At 42.4% G+C, this 18,255-nt stretch overlaps 2 protein-coding genes across 7 annotated transcripts in view; one reads left to right on the forward strand and one right to left on the reverse strand.

Moving 5' to 3' along the window:
* Nucleotides 1-18,255, reverse strand: part of mlphb (melanophilin b) — a 114,426-nt gene that overhangs the window by 50,858 nt on the left and 45,313 nt on the right. For all 4 annotated transcript variants that reach the window (XM_077579900.1, XM_077579896.1, XM_077579901.1 and 1 more), the window contains exon 2: nt 6,992-7,180. The gene's annotated coding sequence lies outside the window, so the exon portion shown is untranslated. The remainder of the gene's footprint in view (nt 1-6,991; nt 7,181-18,255) is intronic.
* The window catches only part of col6a3 (collagen, type VI, alpha 3), an 83,861-nt gene that overhangs the window by 8,741 nt on the left and 56,865 nt on the right, over nt 1-18,255 (forward strand). For 2 of the 3 annotated variants that reach the window (XM_077579893.1, XM_077579894.1), the window contains 4 exons: nt 3,230-3,826; nt 6,574-7,167; nt 7,781-8,404; nt 8,843-9,433. In XM_077579893.1, coding sequence (XP_077436019.1) covers nt 3,230-3,826; nt 6,574-7,167; nt 7,781-8,404; nt 8,843-9,433 — 2,406 coding nt within the window. The remainder of the gene's footprint in view (nt 1-3,229; nt 3,827-6,573; nt 7,168-7,780; nt 8,405-8,842; nt 9,434-18,255) is intronic. The other variant, XM_077579895.1, reaches the window with a different exon arrangement.

The raw sequence follows: 18,255 nt of genomic DNA on the forward strand, positions 1-18,255 counted from the left end.
TCCAACCATATAATCCGCTCTTCTTACTACAGTCTTACTACAGCTAATCAGTGGGATTTTGCTTATCTGGAGGGAGAGCTGTGGAGCAAAAAAAAAAATTGATGGACTAGAAAAATTTTAAATAACCCAAAATAATTTTGGAATCAGCATGCCATTTTTAGTTTTAATCAGTACCAAAATCTAATTCAACATCAGAGATCAAATAATGTCTATTAATACCATAACATCAAATCCAATCCAATCCACTTCATTTCCTTAGCACATTTTATAAACAAGTGCTGCACATTAAAGATCCGCAGACTATCACACACATAAAATCTAGTAGCCAAAAACCCTAACTAAATATAAATAAAAATAAATATATATAATAATATATATATATATAATAAATAAATAAATCATAAATAAAAACAGTCAATAAAATAGTCAAATACAATAGGTAAAATAAAAAGAATACATAAAAAATAATAACATAAAATAGAACATAAAAAGAGCCAAAGGACCCCACAATTCACGCTGAACTAAAAGCCAAGGAACACATCTCGCATCACAACTTCGACAACCAATCAGTGACCTTTTAACAATTGCTAACCACTCACCACCACTTGCTTACGTGTCTTGTAAATGTTTGCCTAAATGTGTGTTTTGTTTTGTTTTTTTGTTTAAAAAAAAAAAAAGTGTAATGTTGTGTATCTGAGACAGTGATGAATGCGCCTGGTCTCTATCTTTACCCTGCTGAACAAGTACTGAAAAAAAACAAAACAATTGGGCCCTCAGGTTGACACATTTTTCAAGTTATTACATCATACACATATGGAAGCAAATTCAGTAAGTACACACAAAAGGATGCAGCAAAAATAAATACAAATTGATGATCAAAGTTGACAAGTGGTTATTTTTTTTTTAGATAGTTATTAATTATTAAAGACGTAGAACCAAATTGCCTCAGTACAAACTTCGGCACACAAAAAGTATGAGCCAGCGGGTCATTACTGGTCACCTTATCTAAGGTCCGTAACACGAGTCTGCATGGATGGCTGACACCATGAAGTTTGTCCAAGAAACACATTTTCAATGTCATCAACAGCATAGACATTGTTGCCCTCCAGAAAAAAAAAAGAAGAACAAGCCATTGTTGCCCTTATGTATGTTCGTTTTTTTTTGTTTTGATTTTTAAACCTGTCATTATTCCCAGGTTGAAAGGTATATTTTCCCCACCCTAATGATTTTCACATCATGATTGTAACACTCTCCTCCAAAAGTATTGGAACAGTGAAGCCAAATTCCTTTGAGTAGGTTTGGGTTTGACATCAAAAGATGAATATAAAACCAGCAACCAGCAACATTACATTTACAGTAAAAATTGGTTTTCATGTGATTCGTTTTTTTTTTTTTTTTCATTTTCATTTTTTGTACATTTGCTCGGTTTTCCTGCAACGTGACCATTTATTTCCTGGAATTTATGTGCGTTCATATGAAGCATCTTGGAAGAGAAGTTGATTCGAAAGAGTTCAACAGATGGCCAAGCGTATTCCACAGTGCTTTTATTCGGAACTCAAAGCCTTCTGTTGCAATACTCAGGCAACTTCTATGTAAAATAATTTGAGTTCTTTGGAAGAGAAAAAAAAAAAGTTGTCAGGATTCTGACTTTATTCTCAGCATTCTGACTTTAACTCATTCACTGCCATTGACTGTTATAGACGTCAAATATTCATTTTAACTATTTTTATTAGCTTAACATTTTTTTCCACTTTTAGTATTTTTTTATTGTACATTTAGAACAAATATAAAATATGTGCTTAATTGTGAGTTAAATTGTAAAGTCATGTAATTAATTACGATTAAAAAAAAATATCGCCTGCCGCTCTTAATTTTTAATAATCTTTTCTTTTCTTTTTTTTAATCGCGTCAGGCGTTTTTTTTTTTAAATTGTAATTAATCGCATGACTTCACGAGTTAACTCACAATTAATCATAAATTTTATATTTGTTCTAAATGTACAATAAAAAAATCTAGGTTTTCATACTCTTGTTAACAAATGTAGAAAAAAAAATTAAACTAATAGAAATAGTTCAAATGAATTTTCGACGTCAATAGCCGTCAATGGCAGTGAATGAGTTAAAGTGAGAATTCTGACTTTAATCCTAGAATTCTGACTTTCTGACTCCCCCACACACAATTCATAGTTCTGTCACAAAGTCAGAATTCGCACTTTAAAGTCAGAATTCTGAGATTAAAGTGATGAATTGTGATATTAAAGTGAGAATTCTTACTTTAAAGTCAGAATTCTGAGAATAAAGTGAGATTTTTTTTTTCTTTCGTCTTCACTGGCCCTAATCCTCTTCCGGAGAGTTCGATGTCGCTTCAGCTTGACCAATTCTTGCCCAGCAGACCGATTGGTCGATCTCTTAGCCGTTTCTCAATACGCGTACATTCTTACATTCTTGTGAAACGTCATCAGTCCTGCCCCAAGTACACACACATAAAGCAAGAACACACAGAACGGCCGCATGTCGTTCTAATCAGCTCGATTAAACCAAAGATACATCTCAGTTCGTCACTTGTGAATGCTGAGCTCCGAAAACGTCCCAAAACGCATTTCGTGCCGCTACCACCGAAATCGGCGGGGAAGTTAACAACTACGCAGCCGCTCCCGTGTACAACGACAATCGCGTTCTTAGGAAGAACTTCCCCGAGTACATCTTAGGAAGACTGCACATGGCAAATTCAAAAGTCCCGACTCGGCGTTCTTCATATTGAGAAACAGCCCTGGTCTCGTATTCATCTTTTGGTGTCAAAAAGAAATGTTTTCAGTCAGCAACAAGACAGGAAAAGCTCTCAATGTTGCAAAATTGTTGGAGGGGAGTGTATGTTCCTTTCCGCTGCGCTTGTTGTGCGGGATTGTTGAAAATGCTCACTTTAGTTATTGGTCGCTTCTTTTAAGCGCCTATAAAACGACTAGTCGTGCAAAGTGATCAACCATGCAAGGCAGACGTTCCATCATTGTGAAAGCAAGCATCTCAGTCTAATTGACACTTTGTAGCAATCAAACAATCCGAATGACTTGGGCAAATCTCCTTGGTTCAGCCGACATGCAGCATGATGTTTTTGTAATGAAGTGTTCACACTGAATGTGACTTGACACCCAAGATTCTTTCCCCACTTTTTCACCGTTAACACTTTCACAAGTTCCATTTTGTTCTGTTTCTCTCTCTCTCCCCCCTTAAAGCGCAAGATTCCGCAGACCTTGTACTCTTAATTGATGGATCGCAGAACGTTGGAGCAGCAAACTTTCCATACGTGCGTGATTTGGCATTGAGAATCGTTGAGCGCCTCGATGTGGGCAGGGAGGCCGTTCGGGTGGCCTTAGCCCTGTACCACGCCAACCCAGAGATTAAGTTCTATCTCAGTAGCTATGAGAGCAAAGCATCCGTCCTGGAGGCTGTGAAGGAACTTACATACTCAGGGAGTCCCCAATCGAACCTGGGCCTGGCCTTGGAGGAAGTAGCCCAGAGCCTTTTGAGCCAATCGGCAGGGGGCAGGGCAGAGGAGGGCGTACCCCAGATGGTGATTGTTATCAGTGCGGGCCCATCCACTGATGATACCGGTGCTGGTGACCGGGCCCTTAAGAGGGCCGGAGTCATCACCTTTGGCGCGGTCATCGGTAGCGCCGCCACTGCAGATTTGGAAGCAGTCGCTACCGATAGGTCGTTTGTCCTGTCGGCCCCTGATTTCAGAACAGTGGCGAGCGTGGGTGACCAGCTGTCCCCGTTGGTTCAGGGTGTGGTCCAGCGCACCATTATAGTACAGAATGAGTTCACAGAAGGTAGGTCATTTTTCTGTCATTGTGGTTCTGAGGGGGCGTCCGATGGTCCTTAACATGTGTGCTAGAAATAATCGTGTGCTTTACTGTTTTTTTTTCCCAGGTTTTTCTTGTCAAACTGAACATTTCCAAATTCATGGCTAACGATAATAAGGAGATTTTAGCATTAGAAATATAATTTGGGTTGAAGACGTTCTACGCACGTTTGTCATTTAGCATTACTTTATTATCCATCATAATTATTATTATTGTTAGTATGTGTACAAAAAGTAGTACTGTCAAGCGTTTAAGTAATTGATTAATCACAAAAAAATTATGGCATTAATCATGTATTAACGCAGATTAATCGCACTTTTTTGACCGACTTTAGCTTGACAGCGCATGGCTACGTTAAAAGGTAGCACAGGTTGTGTTTAGCAATAAACACAACTACATGCATTAAAGTAAAGCATTTAATAAATGTTTGAGTACGACATTCAGAAAAGTTGTCCATGTCAAACTATTGGGGTCATTTTTTCCCCATTTTAAATTATGCAAGTAATTAACTGATTAGAAAAAAAGAGGAAAAGGAGTGTGTGCAGTGGGTCAAAAAATGTTGAAGAACTCCTCATCACATTAAATGTCGAAAGAATTGACACATAACAGGTGCTTCTCAAATTTGGCGGACACAAATTTTTGCCTTTTTAACTAAGCAATTAATCGTGATTAATCAAAATTCTAATAAAAATTCTAAGATGTGATTAATCTGATTTAAAAATAAAATCGTTTGACAGCTCTAATAAAAAGATAACTTAAGTATAAGGTGTCTCAATCCCTTTCAAAATGAAACATTTAAAAATAAAACCTCGCGAGCTGGCTGAAATCAAAAGTGTCTGCATTCAAGTGCTCCATGGTGCCAGATAGTCTGTTCTCATTTCTATGACTGACTTAGCGCTCTTAAATTTGATTCTAGAAAGGTGAATTTTGAAATGTGAAATTCTTCATTTTTTTGGTAAACAATAAAACAAGAGCTTGAACTCGAAAGAATCAGTATTAAAGCACTTCACGGTGCCAAACACTGTTTTCTAGTTTTTAGGACTGTTGACCAAATATATTTGTTCCATTGAAGCAAGCATCCAATGTGGTAAAGTGCTTTTAATGCAGACCCCTCCCAACTACTTTAATGTGGATTATTTATTTAAAAAAATAATAATAATTTGATCAACACCATTGCTGTTAAATTAGGGCAGCTGTGACATCAACATATTGCTGGGTGGTCGGTAAAATTATATTTTAAATGCTAAAATATCAATGAATAAATCATTTTGAAATTGCTCATTCCTGTTCAAAATGGGTAAACATCAAGAGCAAGTATTCCATAAATCTGAATGATCTCTTCCCAATTTTATCACAGGGTCTAATAAATGTATTAAGCACTGCATCATAAAGTGCTTTAATGCAGACTCTCATTGTTGGTAGGGCAGCTGTGGCATATACCACACAGCGTGTGGTGGCCTCAATTATATTACCGCCAGAATAAAAGAACAATTATTAGGCATCTGAAATTTGGGTATATACATTTAAAATTTCTCGTTACTGTTCAAAAATGGTTAAATGTCGCGAACCGGCCGAAACGGAAAGAGTCAACATTACAGCACTTTGCGATGTCAGATTGTCTTACCACATTTTTAAGATAGTTAGTCAGGTCTAATATATTTGTTATGCACTGTATCATTAAAAAGTGCATCCAGCATCATGAAGTACTTTATTTCAGACTCTTTAAAAAAACTGTGATTTTATTCCTCGCTGTTCATTAAGCTTTGCTTATTTTCTTAAACCTTACATTAATTAGTTGGTGGCCAACATGATATTTTTAATGCAAAAATAAAATTATTGTTATTATTCCTGAAATTGGATATTTTTTTCTCAAAAGATATTTGGGGAAATCATCTACATTAAAGCACTTCAGGATGGTGGATGCTGTCTTCTTATTTTTATGGCAGGTGGTCTAATACATTTGTTAAGATAAAGAGAGAATTCAGCTTCACAAAGTGCGTTACTGCGAATGCTTTCCCCGCCAATTTTTTTGCTAATTAGTATTACAATTGCTCATTTCCATACATTGAGTGGTGTCTAAGTTTCCATGCAGTCAATATCCGAGAGAAGGTCAAAATTCCGGTTTCGGAAAGATTCAAAATAACTCGTTGCGTGAGTAGATAGAGTTACTCCCGTTGACATGGTAATGTTATCGATCGTCCTCTAAACGGCGATGCCCGGACACCATGATGCAAAAAGATGTCGGGTCCGCTTCATATTTTCAACTGTCGATGAAAGACCCTAACCCTAACCCAGTCTGAAATAGAGACGCCGCACATACAAGTATTTCCTGTACTCAAAAGAGCAAGATTTCTTGCGGTCAGAGAATGCACAGAAAACAAGTCAAGTCAAGTCATTCTTATTTATATACCGCTTTCAAACAGCCTTAGCTAACCAATGATCTTTTCAAACGAGGTATCCCGATCACGTTTATATGACCAACTGATCTAGTTAGAAAAGGGGTAACGCAGGGGTCTTATTTAGGTTTTTAGAAACCCGAATAAGAGGATATATTCCGTTTTTTGTGTTTACGTGGCTTATCAGGGTTACTGACTGCATGTAAACGTAGTGATTTTAAAGGGAAAATAGCAATTTGGCTAGCATAAGTAGGTGACGTTATCAAGAGCTCTGGTTAATTTTGAGCTTCCTTTTAATCTATGTTCTCTCCTCTTCAGTCTTGGCCGTTGGACAAAGAGACATCATTTTCCTCCTTGACAGCACAATGGGCGCCACCGTGATCAACTCCGTGCGTGAGTTTATCCGGAGGTTCGTTGACACCATGCCCATCGGCCCGGATGGCGTGCAAGTGGGTTTGGCCCAGTTCAGCAATGCCCCCCGGCTGGAGATCGATCTCAACTCCTACGGAACCAGGGACGAACTAACGGCCGCTTTGGGTCGGATCAAACCCAGACAAGGCCAGGCGGTCAACATCGGAGCAGCCTTGGAGTTTGTCAGGACCGAAATGCTGCTGCCCGACAAGGGCAGTCGTCTTAATCGAGGCGTCCCGCAACTTTTGCTGCTAATGACAACTAAAAAGTCCAACGACGATGTGACCGGACCGGCAAGGGCTCTGCAGCAAATGGGTGTACTAACCTTAGCCGCCGGTTCCAAGGCAGCCGATGAGGAAGAACTGAAGGAGGTTGCCTTTAACGAGGATCTTGTATTCATGATGAGGGACTTCCGCGTGCTACTTCGCAGCCCCAAGTTGATCATTAACGCGCTTTCCACTCTCGCTGGCGTCGTGGTGACTGAAGTGCCCACTGAGCCTGGTAAGGCTTTGTTCTGCAAAAACATCCATACATGTTATCCTTCTGTCCATTTTCCATAGCACTTGTCTTTGTTAGAGTCGTGGGTGAGCTGGAGCCGATTACAACGGTCTTTGGGCGAGTGGCGGAGTAAACTCATGACTGGTCACAAGTTAAATTCAGGGCACTTATAGACAAGCAACCATTGACACTTACAGTGACGCCTACGAACAATCGACAGTCTTCATTTGACCTAAGTTGATTTTAGTGAAAAATGCAGGTTACACTCTGGACTGGTCGTCAGCCAATCGCAGGGCACATATAGACATACATTATTCACATTTTCATTCACACCTATTGATAATTTAGACTCTTCAATGTACATAACATGCACGCATTTGGAATGTAGGAGCAAGCCGGAGTAACTGGAGAAAACACACACAAGCACGGAGAGGTGCAAATTCCACACAGGATGGTCTGAGTCGAGATTCAAACCCAGAAACTCAGAACTGTGATGAGGACATGCTAACAAATCAGGCACCATCTGCCCCCACACATTTGAACTTTTTAACTGTCAATGTGACCCATTTTAAATGATGCATGCTAACCATTTTTTGATATTTTTGCTTTTTCTCAGTGGTGGAGATAACAACGGTGCAGACCCAAAGAGTGGTCAGAGACATTGTCTTCCTTGTTGATGGCTCCAACTACATCGGCAGCAATAACTTTCCATATGTGCGTGACTTCATGATTAACGTGGTCAATCAACTGGAAGTGAACCCCGAAAGAGTCCAAATTGGCCTCATGCAGTTTGCCGAGCAGCCCAAAATTGAATTTTATCTCAACACCGCACGCGACAGGCAAGATGTCGTGGACCGGATCTCACAACTCAGACTGACAGGAGGCTCCGTTTTGAATACGGGTGCCGCCATGGACTTCGCCCTCCGCAACATGTTCAGTGTGTCGACGGGCTCGCGCAAGAGGCAAGGAGTCCAGCAGGTGTTGGTTCTCATCACAGGTGGTCCGGCCCAGGATGAGATGAAGAGTGTTGCCGACAGGCTGGCTCTTGGAGGTGTTTTGACCTTTGTGGTCAGTTCCGGGCAAGCAGACCAGGCCGTGTTGCAAACAGCCGCCTTTGTTCCAGACTTGGCTTACCATGAGCCAAGTTTCTCATATTTGCCAGCTATGGCTGAACAAATCATGCCAAAGTTAATAACGGTGGTTGGTGATACAGACTTGTCAACCGTCACTGAAGCACCTGGTGAGTTGTCCGTGTATGACACATTTAAACTTGTTAAAACACACTTAAGAATCACACTGAAAACGTATATGAACACACAAAGAAAATATTACAGGCATAACATTCATAGTAAATACATAATAGTACTGTACATAACTAGTAATATTGTCATAAATATCATTTAAGCCTTCAAATACTCAAATACAGCGTAATCAAATACAAACGCTTTTCAAAAACACTCTTTAGATACAATGAGCATGAATTTTAACAACTGTGAGCGCAAATTATAGAGTTATTATATATATTGAATGTAAAAAGAATTGCAGATTGCAGCAGTACAATTAGAAAATCTGCAGAACAGATGAACCGCATTAGGTGAACAACGGGTAGCGGATGATTATTGTAAATTTCTTTGTGAAAGTCAATTAAATGTTATTTTTCTGGCTTGTTTTTCAACAGCAGCGTCCGGATCTGAAAGGGATGTCGCCTTCCTTATCGATGGCACAGACTCCGTTCGGTCAGACTTTGCTTACGTTCGGGATTTTATCCTCAAAGTCATTGAACCGCTTGACATCGGGAGTGACAAAGTGAGAGTTGCAGTGGTTCAGCACAGCGAGAGGCCGACACCCAATTTCTACCTGAACTCCTATCAGACCAAAGACGAGGTTGTGAGTGCTGTCAGACAAATGACACTGGCCGGAGGACGCAGTCTCAACACGGGCTCAGCTCTGAAGTTCATGCGGGACACTATCTTGTCCGAGACATACGGCAGCCGCAAGGCGAGGAGTGTTCCACAGTTTTTGATTGTTCTGACCGGAAGCCGATCCAGGGACAATGTGAAGGAGCCTGCCGGTGTGCTGAAGACTGAGGGGGTTGTGCCATTTGGTGTAGGTGTCAAGGATGCGGACCGAAAACAGATCGAGGAGATTTCGCACAACCCTGCCTTTGCCTTCAAAGTGAAGGAATTTAGCGAACTCGACACCGTGCCTCAACAACTCAATACCTATGTGAGACTTCCAGCGGCTGAACTAGACATCGTCCTGCGGGAAGGTAAGTAAACAAGCTTTTGTTTTTGCTGTTTGCTCAAGGGCTTTCTGAAAATAAGCATGCAATGTTTTCCATTTATAGTACAAGGTCATGCTGTAAAAAGAGATATTGTGTTCCTACTGGATGGGTCTGAAAACACCAGAAACGGGTTTTCGGACATAAAACTCTTCCTTAAGAGTATAGTGGAGAGTCTCTATGTCAATGAAAACCAAGACAGGGTGTCTGTGGTTCAGTTTGCCGATAAGCCCAAGGTCAATTTTCATCTGAACTCCCACAATACCAAGAGTGATGTTATGAATGCCATTGACAATTTAAGGCATGGCGGTGGTGGGAGACGCCTTAATGTCGGGGCAGCACTGCAGTATGTGAGACACAGTGTCTTTACTTCCTCCTCTGGCAGTAGAAGGCTGGAAGGTGTGCCGCAGATTTTGATTCTTCTAGTTTCCAACCCATCCACCGATGACTTGAGCGGCCCAGCTCTCGCTCTTAAGGACCACGAAATTGTGTCTGTGGGGGTTGGAGTGGGCGATGCTGATTTTTCAGACTTGGAAATGGTTGCCTTTGAACCCGGTTTCATATACAAGGTCATCCGTTTTTCCGAGTTGCCCTCAATCCAATCTAAACTCGTTGCTGCGCTGAACTCAAATAAAGATGCCACAGAATCCACAACTTCTGATTTAATAGGTAAGAATCCTGTCCTTACAATTGCTTTCATGAAGTCTAATGATTCTCATGATACATATTTTGCATTGAAAATGATATTTGTCTGTCTCTTAGCCTTCCAACCATAGTGTTTTTCCACATCATGGTTCTTTTTATACTTTGACATAATAGGGTTCTTACATTTTCTGCACAGTCATAGCCTATGAATAGTCTTTCTATGTATTTGCACACTTGATGCAGGCCGCACTAAGAGGGACATAGTGTTCCTTCTCGACGGTTCAGACGACTCGAGAAATGGACTACCGGCAATTCGGGAGTTCATCAGAAGAATGGTAGAAGAGCTGGACATTGATGATGATGATATGGTCCGAGTGGCCGTCCTTCAGTATAGTGACGACACCAGCATTTACTTCAATTTGACGGCCCACGGCTCCAAACGAGCCATCATCTATGCAGTTAGAAGCCTTCGGCATAAAGGAGGGAGGCCGAGGAACACTGGAGCTGCACTTGAGTTTTTGCGGGATTACATTTTCAACGCTGCCTCCGGAAGTAGAGCTGTCCAGGGAGTCCCTCAGATTCTGTTTTTATTGACCGGAGGCGAATCCGATGATGACATTTCAGGAGCTGCAGCTGACCTCCACCAACTTGGTGTTGTGTCTTTTGCTATTGGAATGAAAAATGCTAAACAAGAGGAGCTAGAGAAAATTGCCTCCTCTTCTGCTTATATTTTCAATCTACCTGTTTTTGGTGAACTTTTGTCTGTCCAACAAGAGATAGTGTCATTTGTTCAAGTAGGAAAAGCGCTTGAGCCTCCAGTAGGTAAGAATTGCCTCTGGTTTTGCTTTGTTTTGAGATGTTTGCTCCTTTTTTGAGCTTCAATGAAACTGCATCAACATCTGGAATGTGTGTCAATCAGTTTCATATCGCTTAAAGTTTCTCCACTCGTTCAGAGAAACTTGGTTACCTTGTTTCTTGTATGGCTCACCTACTTTACTCTCTGGAGAGCCTTCTCGTGACAGCTCCACATCATCTCCCTTTCTGAAGCTCTTCCTTGAGCCAATGATTGTCGTATCATTGACATCGAACATAGATTTGATGGAAGTCATCTCTTTCAATGTCCATCAACATTTTTTCTGTTTACACAGGAAAGTCCCTTGCCTTTCTTGTTTTCAAGTGTATCACCTGTATTTCTTGAATCTATATATACAAGCCTAGCTATGACAACCATGTAAATGATGTCACTTTAAGACGTGTTTTTGATACTTAACAAGGGTTCACCTTTTTTTTCTAGTGGAACAAGAGTCCTCACAAAGAGACATTGTGTTTCTGGTGGATGGTTCAGATGAAACTTTGAGTGGATTCCCAGCCATTAAAAGTTTCATTAAACATGTGGTTGAAACACTCGCTGTCGGTGCGAATGGGGACCAGGTCTCTGTGGTCCAGTATAGCAGCAATCCACAGATGCACTTTAGTTTCAACACCTACGCCAATTTACAAGAAGTTCTTACTACTGTTGAGGAGTTGAAACACAAAGGTGGCGGGCCTCTTAACACTGGGGCAGCTCTTGAATATGTGAGGACCAACACCTTTACAGAGTCCTCTGGGAGTCGACACAAAGAAGGTGTGCCTCAGATACTGATTTTGTTAAGCGGGGGTGTATCTCAAGATGAGGTCACGAGCGCTGCTGCCGCTCTTAAACAGGACAAAGTTGTCGCCTTCTGCATTGGAACCAAAAATTCTGATCTGCTCGAGCTGCAAACCATTGCGCATGTACCATCCTATGCCTTTGCTCTGAGGCAGTTTGAGGATATTGGAAGAATCTATCAGCAGCTAGTTTCCTTTGTGAAAAGGGTGCCTCGACAAACCGGATCAAAGCCTCTGACTGTATTAGGTAAGCAAATTACCTATCTACTTTCCCTCCCTCCCTGCCTGACTCCCTCCCTCCCATATCTGCCAAATTGTATCTCTGTTTTCTGTTGCCACTTATCTACCCAGATAGCTAGTTAACTACCCACCTACCTTCCTGCCTGTTACATTCCTGCCCGTAGTCTTCTTTTTTGTTTACCCCCCAACCATCCACACAATGCGCCAACACACCCACCCACCTACCTACCTACCCAAATACCCACCCACCCACCTACGCAAAACCACCCACATATCTATCTATCTATCTATCTATCTATCTATCTATCTATCTATCTATCTATACCTTTATTTTCTGTTGCCCATGTGGTTACAGATTCCATGAGACGCGACGTTGTGTTTTTACTTGACGGATCCGATAAGTCTGAACCAAGATTCCAAGATATTAAGGACTTTGTGTTAGGAATAGTGGCAGAGCTTCACATCAATGCAAACAACGACCAGGTGGCTGTGGTTCAGTACAGCAACACGGCACAGATTCACTTTGACTTGGGGCATTTCTCCTCAGCGGACGTTGTTGTTGACACAATAAGAGATCTGAGACATAAAGGCGGTTCGCCGAACAACATGGGTGCGGCTTTCCAGTATTTGAGAGAGCATATCTTTACCCCTGATGCAGGTAGTAGATTTCCACAGGGAATTCCACAAATCCTTTTTGTGCTGAGCAATGAAAGGTCGGCTGATGACATAAGAGCGCCCGTCAGAATGCTAAAAGACATTGGCGTGATCATAATTGCCATTGGAACAGATAATGCAGATACCCTGGAACTTCAGACAATGTCTCACAATGCTAAATATGCACTATCAGTAAGCAATTACAAGGAACTCCTTACTGCAAAGGAAGATGCTTTGTCGCTACTTAAAGAGGCTGACCACCATTTAGAGCAATCAGCCCCAGTGGAGAGTTTTGGTAAGATGTTCTGTGTGGAACTGCTTCTAATTTAATGGATTATTCAAGAAGAGAAAATATTTTCTTGTCAGTGATTTATTACAGCAGCTGACTTGTTTTACATTTTTCTTTTTACTACAGAATCAAGGAAAAATGATGTAGTGTTTCTGATTGATGGATCATATGACTCACGAAATGATTTTGAAGCCATCCGGCAATTTATTGAACAAATGGTGGAAACCTTGAGCCTTGATGACAGAGACCAGGTGGCTGTCGTTCAATACAGCCGCAATGCCACTGTCAATTTCTACTTGAATTCTTATTCGTCTAAGACAGATGCGCTCAATTCCATCCGAACCATGGGGCATAAGTATGGCAGACTCCTCTACCTTGGCAAAGCACTGGAGTTTGTCAGAGACAACGTATTTGCAGCTTCGGTTGGAGGCCGACGTGCATCTCTGGTTCCTCAGTATCTGTTTGTCTTTAGTGGCGGCAGATCCAAGGATGACGTAAGAGGACCAGCACAATCACTCAAAGAAAATGGAATAAAGACATTCGCTATTGGAACAAACAATGCAGATATATTGGAAATGCAAAACATTTCTTTTACGCCGTCACACTATTTTTCGGTCACAAGCTTTACAAATCTGCCAAGTGTTCACGAGTCTGTCAAAGCCATGTTGAGAGATGTTGATAATACAAACGGATATACGCCTTCTGTTGGTAAGATGTAAACCAGTTTATTTTGTGTATGCTTCTTTGAAAGAAATACTGCACCATTTGCAAGCATGAAATTGCATTTGTTTAATAGCATATGTGTAATTCCAGGTACTTCCACAGTTACAGAATTAGACCTTGGTGGTCCTGCTGATATTGTCTTTCTACTCGCTGGATCTGATGATATGCGAGTAAATGAAGGACCTGTTTTGGACTTTGTGAGACACTTTGTTCAAGAAGTAGAAATTGGTCCAAACAATGTACAAGTTGCTGTCATTCAGTACAGTGCAGAGGCCACAGCAGACTTTGCCTTAAACTCTTATGGACAGAAAAATGATCTAAGGACTCAGCTGAGCAATGTAAAGCTAAGAGGAGGGTCCACCGTGAACACTGGTGCAGCCCTTGAGTACGCTCGAAATAACATGTTTACTGCATCAGCTGGAAGCAGAATCCAGCAGGGAATACCTCAGACAATGATTGTCGTAAATGGGAAAAAGTCTGATGATAATGTTGCAGAGCCACTGAAGAGCCTGAGAAATGCTGGAATTGTTCTTTATAGCATTGGAATAAATGATGCAGATAAGCAAGAAATGGAGGAAATATCACACAGTGTTGAAGCTGCATATTTTATCAATGCAACATCTGACTTCCCTGTTGTGATACAACGTTTACTCTCTGCAATTTTATCCCGTAAAAGCACAGTTAACCCTGGTGTTGGTGAGTGGCATTTTAAATGAATTAATAATTCTAAAAAATAAAAAAATGAGGTTTTAGGACTATATCACTATAAGAAACAAGATTCCAAAAATATTTACTTATTAGTTAAAAGTTAAATAACCAAAGTGAGAATCACTGAGACATTTGTTTAAAGCTTTCCATTATTTTCTTAGCTGCGACTGACACCAAAAAGGATATTGTATTCCTTCTGGATGGTTCTGATGGAACAAAGAATGGCTTCCCTGCCATGCGTGATTTTGTTGAGAGAGTGGTAGAGTCATTCAATGTGGGAGGAGACAGAGACCGTGTGTCTGTGGTCCAGTACAGCAGAGATGCAGAGGCAAACTTCTATCTGAACACATACACTACAAAAGAAGATGCTGTGGATGCAGTCAGAGAGCTCAGACACAGAGGAGGAAGACCCCTCAACACTGGGGCTGCCCTCCGATACGTCAGGGATAACGTCTTTACAAACTCCACAGGGAGTAGGCGCATGCAAGGTGTTCCCCAGATCTTAATCTTGCTAAATAGCAGACGGTCTTTTGACAGCATTGATGCGCCAGCCTTTGCTCTAAAACAGCAGGGCATCTATACAATCGGCATTGGAACACGCAGCTCTGACAAGAATGAGCTGCAGAAGATATCCCATGACCCAAGCTATGCTTTAGCAGTATTTGACTATACTGGCCTAAAAAATGTCCAAGAACAGCTCTCCTCTGTAATAAGCAGAGTGCTAAGGGACACATCCATGACAACAACGATGACAGGTAAGCAAGTTCCCCATTCAAACATATGAAAACTTAAATAGCATTGAATTCTATGAATATATTTAGGGTTATAGAAGGTAGAGCTGGTGGTCTTAAAAGAAAATGTCTAATTTTTTTACTACAGTAAAAAGACAGAAAGGGGATTTTGTTATGTGAAGAGGTAGTAGACTTACAGTCTAAATACATTTCATGTTTTGTTTACCGCAGCGGATAGACCAGGAAGGGATGTGGTTTTCTTGTTGGATGGCTCTGACGCCACAAGAAACTCATTTCCAGTTATGAAGGACTTTGTCCAAAGAGTCGTAGAGACGCTGAGTTTGGATGACAACAAAGATCGCGTCTCCCTGGTTCAGTACAGCAAAGATGCAGCTGTCCAGTTCTATCTGAACACATACGATACAAAGGGCGAGGTCCTTGACATTGTCAGAGGGTTGAGGCACAGAGGTGGAAGGCCCCTCAACACAGGAGCAGCTCTCCAGTACTTGAGGGATAATGTCTTCACAGCCTCCGCCGGCAGTAGACGCCTTGAAGGAGTCCCACAGGTGCTAATCTTGCTAAGCGGCGGATGGTCTTTCGACAGTGTGGATGCGCCAGCTTCTGCTCTCAAACAGCTGGGTGTGCTGATCTTTGCCATCGGCACCAGAAGCTCCGATAGCAGAGAGCTGCAGAAGATAGCCCACGACCCCAGATATGCTCTATCTGTGCCTGAATTCACTGACCTCCCCACTGTCCAACAACAGCTTCAGTCGTCCGTGGAGGCTGTGGTGATTGACGTCACCCCAGAGAGGCCAACAGTAATTGGTACGTGTATAAGCACAGCACTCATTAGGCATGGGCGGGCTATCTGATCCCCCTTACCTAACACCACGTAAAGGTTTACAGATCATGTCATGGGCTAGCCTTTAACTTAGGAGGGACAGACATGCAGCAGGCAACTGCATCCCAAAAAAGATGATGTTCTCGGCTAGTGTGACTGTTTTGCAAAAGTTCTCTTTATCATTTGTCTTCCCGTCTTTTCTCAGCTGAAGCCAAAAAGGATATTGTATTCCTTCTGGATGGTTCAGATGGAACAAGGAATGGCTTCCCCGCCATGCGCAATTTTGTTGAGCAAGTGGTGGAGAAACTCAATGTGGGAGTAAACAAAGACCTTGTGTCTGTGGTCCAGTACAGCAGAGATTCAGAGGCTAATTTCTATCTGAATACATACGCCACAAGACAAGATGTTGTGAATGCAGTCAGAGGGCTCAGACACAGAGGCGGCAGACCCCTCAACACAGGGGCCGCCCTCCGATACGTACGGGACAACGTCTTTACAAACTCCTCAGGCAGTAGGCGCGAACAAGGTGTTCTGCAGATCTTGATCCTGCTAAATGGCGGCCGCTCTTTTGACAGCGTTGATGCGCCAGCCTCTGCTCTCAAACAGCAAGGTGTCTTTACAATCAGCATTGGAACACAGAACTCTGACAGCAGCGAGCTGAAAAAGATATCCCATGACCCTAGTCATGCTCTAGCGGTGTCTGAGCTCACTGACCTCCCCAGTGTCCAAGAACAGCTCTCCTCTATAATAAGCATTGTACCCAAAGCCACGCCCATGACACCGACAGTGTCTGGTAAGTGAGATCTCAAACCCAAACACATGACAAGTTGACTGCTATTCAAACGTGTAAGCAAGCTTGTGTCAACATTTGGCCGTTAGGTAGTAGATTAAGGGTCATAATACGTTTAATGTTTTGTTTACCGCAGCCGACAGACCAGGAAGGGATGTGGTTTTCTTGTTGGATGGCTCTAACACCACAAGAAACTCATTCCCAGCCATGAGAGACTTTGTCCAAAGAGTCGTAGAGACGCTGAGTTTAGATGACAACAAAGATCGCGTCTCCCTGGTTCAGTACAGCAATGATGCAGCTGTCCAGTTCTATCTGAACACATACGATACAAAGGGCGAGGTCCTTGACATTGTCAGAGGGTTGAGGCACAGAGGTGGAAGGCCCCTCAACACAGGAGCAGCTCTCCAGTACTTGAGGGATAATGTCTTCACAGCCTCCGCTGGCAGCAGACGCCTTGAAGGAGTCCCACAGGTGCTAATTTTGCTAAGCGGCGGAAGGTCTTTCGACAGTGTGGATGCGCCAGCTTCTGCTCTCAAACAGCTGGGTGTGCTGATCTTTGCCATCGGCACCAGAAGCTCCGATAGCGGAGAGCTGCAGAAGATAGCCCACGACCCCAGATATGCTCTATCTGTGCCTGAATTCACTGACCTCCCCACTGTCCAACAACAGCTTCAGTCGTCCGTGGAGGCTGTGGTGATTGACGTCACCCCAGGGAGGCCAACAGTAATTGGTACGTGTACAAGCACACACTGATTAGGCATGGGTGTGCTAAACAAGCTTTTGTTGACATTCGTCCATTAGGTGGTAGACTTACGGTTCTTAATGCGTTTCATGTTTTGCTTACCACAGCCGACAGACAAGGAAGGGATGTGGTTTTCTTGTTGGATGGCTCTAACACCACAAGAAACTCATTCCCAGCTATGAGAGACTTTGTCCAAAGAGTCGTAGAGACGCTGAGTTTGGATGACAACAAAGATCGTGTCTCCCTGGTTCAGTACAGCAAAGATGCAGCTGTCCAGTTCTATCTGAACACATACGATACAAAGGGCGAGGTCCTTGACATTGTCAGAGGGTTGAGGCACAGAGGTGGAAGGCCCCTCAACACAGGAGCAGCTCTCCAGTACTTGAGGGATAATGTCTTCACAGCCTCCGCTGGCAGCAGACGCCTTGAAGGAGTCCCACAGGTGCTAATCTTGCTAAGCGGCGGAAGGTCTTTCGACAGTGTGGATGCACCAGCTTCTGCTCTCAAACAGCTGGGTGTGCTGATCTTTGCCATTGGCACCAGAAGCTCCGATAGCGGAGAGCTGCAGAAGATAGCCCACGACCCCAGATATGCTCTATCTGTGCCTGAATTCACTGACCTCCCCACTGTCCAACAACAGCTTCAGTCGTCCGTGGAGGCTGTGGTGATTGACGTCACCCCAGGGAGGCCAACAGTAATTGGTACGTGTACAAGCACGCACTGATTAGGCATGGGCGTGCTAAACAAGCTTTTGTTGACATTTGTCCATTAGGTGGTAGATTTACGGTTCTTAATGCATT

This window comes from Vanacampus margaritifer, chromosome 11, assembly GCF_051991255.1.
Source record: "Vanacampus margaritifer isolate UIUO_Vmar chromosome 11, RoL_Vmar_1.0, whole genome shotgun sequence".
Taxonomy (NCBI): Eukaryota; Metazoa; Chordata; class Actinopteri; order Syngnathiformes; family Syngnathidae; genus Vanacampus; species Vanacampus margaritifer.